General features: G+C 41.8%; 2 protein-coding genes across 4 annotated transcripts; both read left to right on the top strand.

Annotated features, from left to right (window-relative positions):
- The first annotated feature begins 151 nt into the window (after positions 1-151).
- Positions 152-3,523, top strand: mcrip1 (MAPK regulated corepressor interacting protein 1). Of its 2 annotated transcripts, none has more exons than XM_035655797.1 (5): positions 152-286; positions 989-1,082; positions 1,280-1,398; positions 2,562-2,666; positions 2,765-3,523. In XM_035655797.1, the coding sequence occupies exons 2-5, from the start codon at positions 1,075-1,077 to the stop codon at positions 2,827-2,829; spliced, it is 297 nt and encodes a 98-aa protein (XP_035511690.1). In that variant the 5' UTR covers positions 152-286; positions 989-1,074; the 3' UTR covers positions 2,830-3,523. The 2 variants fall into 2 exon arrangements, with proteins under 2 accessions (XP_035511690.1, XP_035511691.1); XM_035655798.1 differs by lacking the exon at positions 152-286 and adding an exon at positions 502-722.
- Positions 3,524-4,113: 590 nt separating this feature from the next.
- On the top strand, positions 4,114-7,197 carry alyref (Aly/REF export factor). 2 transcript variants are annotated; one of them, XM_035655793.1, is made up of 6 exons: positions 4,114-4,509; positions 5,927-6,085; positions 6,197-6,344; positions 6,457-6,520; positions 6,604-6,796; positions 6,886-7,197. In XM_035655793.1, exons 1-6 carry the CDS (start codon positions 4,246-4,248, stop codon positions 6,898-6,900), a joined length of 843 nt encoding a protein of 280 aa, XP_035511686.1. In that variant the 5' UTR covers positions 4,114-4,245; the 3' UTR covers positions 6,901-7,197. The 2 variants fall into 2 exon arrangements, with proteins under 2 accessions (XP_035511686.1, XP_035511687.1); XM_035655794.1 differs by having other exon boundaries at positions 4,371-5,498.
- The last annotated feature ends 2,121 nt before the right edge of the window (positions 7,198-9,318 follow it).

Raw genomic sequence — 9,318 nt, 5'->3', positions numbered from 1 at the left:
TATTATTATTATTATTATCATTATTATTATTATTATTATATTATTATTATCATTATTATTATCATTATTATTATTATTATTATATTATTATTATCATTAATGTTGTCATATATCTTAGTGCTTGTTGTTATGGGCTGTAATATTATACTCACTACAGTAGTGAGAGTTCTTTCACTTCCGTGTCTCTTCCCGGAAATGATTGGTTGGCATTGGCAACGTTTTAGCCAGGTCTAACGGCGTACACAGTCTCAGAAAAAAGAAATCCAAAGGAAGGGCCATAAATAAGGTATGTTGAATATCTCAACGGTGTGCCCTTTACTGCACATCTTGAAAATGTTGTAACCCCGCTCAGTGTGTTTCCAGTAAATATTGGGGCCGCAGATTGTTAACAGTTAGCTGGTTGAAGCTAACGTTACGACAAGACAATGTAAACCAGCTAGCTACCTAGCTAGCTGGCTAAAGTTAGCTGAAATTATTGTGTCAGCAAATCTATAGTTAGCTGTCCCTCGGGGCGCAGCTGTAGGGGACACGGATCCGAAAAAGCCGAAACTATTTCAGAGACAGTACATATTCATATTGATGGTAACGTGAGCAGTGGTTAACCTAACGCTGCTGGCTCTGTAGCTTTCTGCTAACACCACTGCAACTACTGAAGGAAAAACGTAAACAAAAGCTCCTTGGATGGATAACGTCAGTGCTTGTTCACTCCTTCCGGACACACGGTGTGCCTTAGTTACACAGAAATGATTTAACAATAGCAACAAGGAGTTAGTAACACTCGTGTTGTTACTGATGTTTCTCGAGTATCTTCAGCCGACACAGTTTATTGTAAGGGACTGGTTAGTTAGTAGATGAACCAGCAGTGTCACTAGTTCACTGTCTCGGGTAGTTAGCTTTGGTGTAAATGTAGGCCTGCGTTATGTCAATTCGAAAGTGACTTCTTAGTAAAAGTGGGGGTGCTATAGTTGACACTGTTGTTTATTGTTAGAAATCAGCCGAGGACTTCTCAACCTTTGTATTCTTCAAATCCACTCACCATAGAGGAGCGAGGAGCGAGTACAGACTGCAAACAGAATGACCAGGTCTGTACCAAGTGAAGCACTTCAGTGCTAATGCACAAGTACAATTGGGCCAGTGTTAACAGTGATCATTAAAATGTAATCAAATGTGCTGCTTTAGGCTTTGGACACAGAGTAATGTTATGTGAAGTGTACAGTAAACAATGGTTAGAAGACTTGTGACTGTTGCTGCTAATTTTGCTGTTTTCATATTTGTGAAGCTCATCTGCTCCCAGGATGGTGAATAGTTACAAGCGGACTTCAAGCCCCCGATCCCCAACTAACAGTGGGGAGCTTTTCACCCCAGCACATGAAGAAAATGTGCGCTTTATACATGATAGTGAGTATACTGACATGTTTAATTGACTTTTAGAATAATCTAAGCATTTTATTTTACTTTACTACAGAATGATAGACCTCTCAGAACTACAATTGTGTTGTGTTAACAGCTTTGGTCTAAGTTTATTTCCTGCAGGCTTTTGACAGCAAAAATAGCAACAAGAACATAAACGTAGAGCTGTGTAGATCTTTGAATCTCTGAACTTCCTTTCTTCTTAATGCTTTCCTTATTTCATTTAAGTGGCAGCTTAAGTCTGTTTGGGTGACTCGCCTTCTCCTGTTTCATATCAACAAAAATAGTATATTAAGGCACAATACCTAATACACCTAATAAAAACAGTCTGACTGTGGTGTGGTTCTGTATTCTGTATACTGTACAAGTCAGAACTCTTCATTCTGATCACTTAATGTGTAGCATGTAAACAATTCTTGTTACTACCACCTGTAGATCAGTGGAATAACCTGAAACCATTATCAGGACTATGTGTACTCAACAAAACAAAACAGGGACCGACTCAGAAATATAATCCATATAGCTACTAGAGGCCAAAAACTCCCAAAAAGTCCTAAGAATAGTAGTAAAAATGAGGTTAATTTAACTTTTTCTTCTTAAATGATGTGTGCTGTGGTGTTTTTTCCTGTTAAAAAGAGATAGTTGTGGGTTATTAACTGTTGTATTATTAAGTTACAACAGTTAAATGGGCTCCCCTCTCAATACAAGCTATACAGCTTGCCCCGACTGTAGCGTTTTTCACGGCAAAAACCATATTGCTGCCTTTTAAAGAGTTACAGCAGGTTTGTCAACTGTGCACAGGTATATGAAAAATTAATTTACAGGAAATTAAAACCGGTTCATCCAGTGCATCGCCCAGCACTACATCAGATTGCTTTTCAGTGATCACTTTAACCATCATCATTAAAAGTATAATTAGATAGCTTAGCTTAGCTTTCTAACTCACAGTACAAGAACTGGCACTGAAGCACTGAAGCACTTCCTAAGTTGAAGTTACCAAATGCCAGCACACCTGGATGCAGTGACATTGATTACCTTCATTAAGTTGAGCTCCTTTACCTTCAGTCTGTTTGTTACGAGCTAACAAGTGTACAGGATCGGATAAAGTCTCCAAATGTAATAAAAACATTGTTATCTTGACTCTTTCACAGCCTGGCAGTGTGTGCTTAGAGATATCAGATCAACACAAAATAGTGAACGTAATGACCGTGGACCACAGGAGTATGTGGAGAAGAACCCAAATCCTAACCTACATTGTAAGTTACACTAGTGGATTTTATTTGTATGTCACACTACAGGATTCATTTGATCAAGCATGGGGCAGTTAACAACTTGTTTCTGTCTACTTTTGCAGCTTTCACACCAGTGGACCTGAGTGACCTCAAGAAACGCAACACACAGGACTCCAAGAAGTCCTAGTCTTTCTCATGATGGTCCAATCGCTTTTTTCCACCCATTATCCTCAAGAACTTTTCCTCCATCAGCCAGAAAGTCAGCCCTGTTGGCCCTTCTAGCACTGAATGCCAGTCTCGCTTCTCGCTCTGGACCATAGCAACCTCTGTCTCTTCCTTTACCCTCTACAACTGAAAAAGAAGAAAGGTGGGATTCCAGGGAGCACAAATTCTCCCGTCTCTTGGTTCATGTTTTTTCAAGTCATAAAATCTTCATATGTACATTCTTTATGTGGACGGGACTGATGCAAACTTTCATCAAAATTTGCTGACATCTGATGCTGATGTACAAACTGTTGACACTCTCCACAAGACACAAAAGACTGCAGTCTTAAATACAAACCCTGTTTTCTTTACTACTGCTACGTATTTGACTTTGGAGGAAAATGCGAAAGGGCTGACTTTTTTTTTGTTTTTTAGTTCGTTTTGGAAGATAATTTGTCGGTAAATTGTAGAGGTAATGGAAGGGTCACATTGGATACACACTTTACGGGCAAGTTTTGGAAGCCAAATGCAATGTAGAAGGCCAACTTTTTATTATAAATTTTCTTGCCCTCAAATGGACTTTACTAAGTAGAGACCTCCCCCAGAATGCTGCCCTTGGTTAAACCCCCCTCCCCCAAGCCTTGAAACAAAATGTTGAATAAAAGACTTTTACAATACTGCTGCTTGTATTGATCCTACATAAATATTGACCATGGAACAAGGAGAAAGGACAAACTTACCTGAATTTTACACTGGAGGTAATTTCATAAAGCCAACTACCTGGGAGAAATGATTATGCTGTATCCTGATTACACTGATTTTAGAGCTTGAGCCTTCATTTTCTCAATCGATTGATTAATCATTTGGTCTGTAACTTATCATATACTCATATATATATGTAGCCAATGAGACACAATTTCTTAGAGCTGAGATATACATATTCAAATTGTTTTGTGTGACTGTAGATAATTAGTTTGATGTCACAGAAGGATAAGAACACCAGCAAATACTCACAGTTAAAACACTGGAACCAGCTACATTTTGCGTTGTTTTAGCTCCGATTTAAATCTGTGAAGCAGAACTTTAAATGAATAACTATAAATACGAGTTATTGAGGAACACGATCCAGCCATGCATGTTGATTTGTGCCACTGATACAGTACATGTTGTTACAGCACTGTTACAGGAGAATGGCTTTGTGTCTTACGTGATGACGTGTCCCGTACGTGCCGTACGCGCCCAACCAGTGTGTCTATATCCAGCGGACGTTGGCTCATTGTGTTTGTGTCGTCGGAGCAGAAGAGCGCTGAGCTGTGAAAGGGCAAAGAGAGGGACCAAACGAGGCTAGGGTGTATTTTTTTTATATTTTGTTGAAAGTTTAGCACTATTGGGCAGCATAATGGCCGATAAAATGGATATGTCTCTAGACGACATTATCAAACAGAACAGGCAGCAGAGAGGTGGAGGCCGCGGAGGAAGAGGTCGAGGCCGCGGAGGCTCCGGCGGCGGTCGAGGAGGAGGCGCTGGGCGTCTGGGAGCCAGCGGAGGAGGAGGAGGAGGAGGATTTGGATTTGGATTTGGAGGCCGAGGCGGCGGATCCGGCCCCATGAGGAGCCGACAGAACCTGAACCGCGGTAGAGGCAGACCAACGCCTTACAGCAGGGTATGAGAAAATTAGAGGAATGGGCAGAAAGAGGAAAAAAAAAAACCTCCGGCAGACCTGAAAATGCCTGGGTAACATCCTTCTGTTCTCCAGTAGGCTTGCTAGCTAACCCTCTAGCCAGTGTGCTAGTCAAGCGAATAAAATGATTGCTATGACCGCAGAGTTTCCCCACGTGGGAAACCTCTATGGGTCGCGGTTGAGCATTAATGGAAGTTGTATGCATAGTGTGTCCCTTCTCCCACAACCCATGTGTTGTTTTTCAAGAAGAGGCCTTTTGGAGAGAGCGAATATGTTAGCCACAGTGGCTAACTAGCTAAAGTTGGATCGTGAAGGCCTCGGCGGCGCCATTTTGAATCAAGCTGCTTAAATTAGAGATAGTCGCCCTCGGTCAGTAGCGGCGCTTTCCAGCCCAAGTGTCAATGTGATGGTGTGAGGAAACCACGTCAACGAGAAATTTCACCCGCAAATGATTTTTTTTCTCCACCACGTTTGGGAGCGTAGTGTCCCGGTGCAGCGACCAGGCGGCCTTTTGTTCGGGAGTGGCTGGCGGGGTTCACAACAAGGCCTGTTTGGTGGCGTTTCAACCAGTGGGGCTGTTGCCTGCGGATGGATCAGTGGACTTCAACCCCCCGCCCCCTGATAGTGTTCATATAAGGCTAATCGTCACTCCTTAAGTGTGAATGAGTATTTAGACAAACCCAGCGGAGCCCCACTCAAAATGGCGTGGTCTCAAAATGGACGCTCAAATAATCCACGCTCGCTTAGAAGGGGTAGCTGGCCGTAGTTGTTTTCTGATCCACCTCATCCTATGGACACTTTCCCCTTCACGAAAGCCCTATCGTGGCTTGGTAAAGAACTTTTGTGCGGGCCGGGAAACATGGTGCAACGCTGGAGGCAACGCTGCTTCAGATGGCGACCCCTGTGTACCCGAGGAGCGTATCTGGAGAGCCTTTGGTGGAGGCGCAGATGGCAAGAGAACAATGGGCAATGTTGGTAGCTAGCCGGGGTGGGCAAGTTGTTCAGGGGTTAGTATAGAGATTGTGGGTGGGTGGGCGGGTGGGTTTGGGATAATAAAGTGCTCAGATTTGATTCTTAGATAAGTATATACAGTCTTAGTAGATGCTCGTAATGTTTGAAATGATGTTATATTATGTTTAGAGGTGCTGTACAACACATCCCCTTGCTCTTATAGTCAAGCTGTTTGTTCTGTGTGTGTGTCCTGTCTGAACTGATTCACTTGCTTGTAGTGATGGGGTGGGCAGGGAACTTTGGGGACCCTCTTGGGGGAGTTGAGCACCCTGGCCATGTTGGAAGTGGAGCCCCTGCTTGCCCCAACACCCAGCCGTGTGGACTCTGTGATTGACAGAGGCAAGGGGATCCTGAAGTCAGCAGGTGCGTTCTCTTTCGTCTGTTGCAGCCTAAACAGCTTCCAGATAAGTGGCAGCATGACATGTTTGACAACGGCTTCAGCGGCTTCAATGGTGCTGCTGGGGGTGGCGGAGGAGCTGGTGTGGAAACTGGAGGGAAGCTCCTTGTCTCCAATCTCGACTTTGGGGTCTCAGATGCGGACATTCAGGTATTTGAATTTTCACTGTACTCGTTTGTTTTTGTTAGTGGAGCGTGTTTGTCCTGGCTTGCTACACAAAAAGTGATGGTTACTAAGGTGTTTTTTCTTTCCTCTTCCCAGGAACTTTTTGCTGAATTTGGGACTCTGAAAAAGGCTGCAGTTCATTACGACCGGTCAGGAAGAAGCCTGGGCACCGCAGACGTCCACTTCGAAAGGAGGGCAGATGCCCTCAAGGCCATGAAGCAATACAATGGCATCCCACTTGATGGTATGTCTTGAACTTGAATCATATACAACTAACAATATGTTCAAGACCATTCATTTTTTGTCAAGTTACTTGTCAGAGTTGTGAGGTTTGTTATATTGTTTTGTCTCTTTAGGGCGGCCTATGAACATACAGCTCGTCACATCACAGATTGACACACAGAGGCGACCTATGCAAGGGTGAGTGTTTAGTCGTCTTTTGTTCAAGAAACGTGACTCGCAGACATTGTGGACACTGTGTGACCGGCGTTGTTGTTTTTTAGTCTGAATAGAGGCGGTGGAGGCATGAACAGAAATCGTGGGGGTGGCTTCGGGGCCATGCAGAGAGGAAGAGGAGGACGTGGTGCAGGCGGTGCCAGAGGAAGGGGCCGAGGTGGTCGTGGAGGAGGCGGTACTAGCAAGCAGCAGTTGTCAGCAGAGGAACTCGACGCCCAGTTAGATGCCTACAATGCCAGGGTATGTTCAGCTGTCCATTTAGTGCCTGTCAGAAATGAACAAATTGTTGTTTTTAGTTGTCTAATTTCATTCTTGTTTTCTCTTCTCAGATGGACACCAGCTAAGAAATGAAGCTGTCCACAGTTGTCGTCCCTTCCTGTCTGCACAGAAGGGTGGTTGTTACAAATGTGCAGAATATTTTACACTTGGTTGTCTTCTGATGTGATTGAAATTATTGTTCCAACCTCTTCTTTTAAATGCTCCGAAGTGTTTTTTACCAGTATTTTTTTTTTTTTTTTCTTCCCTTTTTCTGATGAAAATGGTTTTGGCTGTAGGTAAATGTGAATTGGGTTCTCCCAGTTCTTTCCTCTACCCTGTAGTAAATGGAACTTGTAATAAACCTGCAGTGCATATTAACCAAATACTGACTCTCTCTGCTTCTATATCCATGTGTCTGTTGGCCATGCAGTTTGATGCTACTTTTACAACTTTATGAAGAATGTCTTGTTTTATTCTTCCCAGTCTCTTGTTTTATCCCTACCAAAGTTGGTAACCAAAGGCATGAAGTCTCCCTGTTCAGCTTAGGCTTGAGCTGTGTCTCAATGTAAAGGACTTTTACATTTGCCCGATGGGATTTCTGATCTTTTGGAATAAACATTTAAAATGTATGATTTATTTTAGTATATGTTATGTGCAAACTCAGTGACTCATTCTGGACAGATGTAAATGTACTGAAACCAATGTAGGTTCAGATTTCTCAAACAACAAATGAAATATAATTGAGCCGATTACAGAGTTCAGTGCTATTAAACATCCACAAATGTATCATAAGTGGCCACATATGTGGGTAAGAAGTTTTCTAAAAACAGACTGAAAGAGCTGCTAAATGAATGGTAATTGTTAGAGTTGATGGTATATGGTATTTGGCCACATTAGCTGCAAAAGAAAAGTTCCCACAACGGAGCAACCTGAGCAGTGTCACTGTCACAACACTTCATGCTTGTCCACGCCACAGCCACTAGATGTCGCCCTGCTCTGTGTCCTCCTCTATGTAAAGGCCATACTATATAACTATATATATATATATATATATATATATGCCAGTTTTTGAAATGTACTTTCTAGTGGCTGCCTGCTACGGAAGCGCATTCCATTCACTTCCAAAAACAAATTGCTTTGTTTTTCTTATTTAACTTCTTATATCATAATTATGACTTAATGCCAAAACTAACATTTATCCCCCACGAGCCTAACCCAAATCCTGTATCCGGCCTCGAGCGAGCTGCCGCGGGCCCATGCAGGGGTCAATCCTTTCCTTCAGCCCCCGGTACTGGTACCGGTACCGGTACTGGTTCTGTAACCGGAGGGACAACATGAGGTCCGTGTCCACAGCAGGGCCTGTTCTCGGCTGTCTTTTCGTGTCCACACACTTCAGAAAACAGAGCAGGATAATTAAACAACCGTACCTCATAATTATGACATAATAAGTCGTTAATTGGGATTTTTTTTTTTCCCGTGAATGCAATACGCTTCCGTAGTCTGCCCCGCCTATGATATAAAGTGAAGTATGCATTACTCCCTCAGTGTACACATGGTCTGCAGGGCTGTCTGCTCGGGCTGTGAGCTCAAACATCGGATACAACTGAGGTAAAAGTGCAGCGAACAAAGTGTAAAATGTCCGGACCTCTGAAAGCAAGAGTTGTGAGTGTGCACTACAGATCTACATGCCCACGCGTGTCTCTAGAAAAAGTTTATATTTTAACAAACGCTGTTTCCGGTTTGGTTTTCATGATTAAAGTAAATATGTTTTCTTTGTGTGTAAAATAACTGGAACAGCTGACAGTATATTGCCCTGTATATATTGTGTCAGTGGTGGAAACAGTAATCAGATCCTTTACTCCAGTAAAAGTAGTAAAACCACAATGTAAAATAAATACTTTTTAATAAAATTTTAGAATAAAAAGTAGTACTTTAACTTTTTTAGTAAAACGTAGTCTTCATAATTATCATTATACTTGTAGTAAGTGAGTGTATGTATGTATATGGACCACTATCAACGTGTTATATATGTTTCACATGAGGGTATTCCAATTATTGATGCATTAACATGCAAGAAGAACTTTAACTTTGCAAATTAATCAAGGTGACGCTCATTTTATATACTGTTTATTTTACAGCAATGCCAAACGATCACATGTTTTGAATGTAAATTCTTAATTTGTAAATAACCAGTCATCATACATACATGGGAAATGTAGATAGATATATGGAGTAAAAAGTACAGTTGTTTCTAGAAGTGTAAAGTAATATAAAATGGAAACATTAAGGTAAAGAACTCCACAGTTGTACTTAAGTAAATGTCGATTGTTTGATGATTGTCCCAAATTAACTTGAATAGTATTTTGGAAGTTGTGACCCGATGCTTTAAAACGGAACTCATCGTTAAAAAAACATGTACTGGAACACGAAAATACACATTTGATATCATTTTAAAACAAACTACTTTGTTATTACGGTGCCTTTTTTTTTCTTTTTCTTTTCTT

Source organism: Morone saxatilis, unplaced genomic scaffold (assembly GCF_004916995.1).
Source record: "Morone saxatilis isolate NCDOM2014 unplaced genomic scaffold, NCSU_SB_2.0 Contig14, whole genome shotgun sequence".
Taxonomy (NCBI): Eukaryota; Metazoa; Chordata; class Actinopteri; family Moronidae; genus Morone; species Morone saxatilis.
The sequence above is the reverse complement of the archived record's forward strand: the minus strand, read 5'-3'. Positions and strand labels throughout refer to the sequence as shown.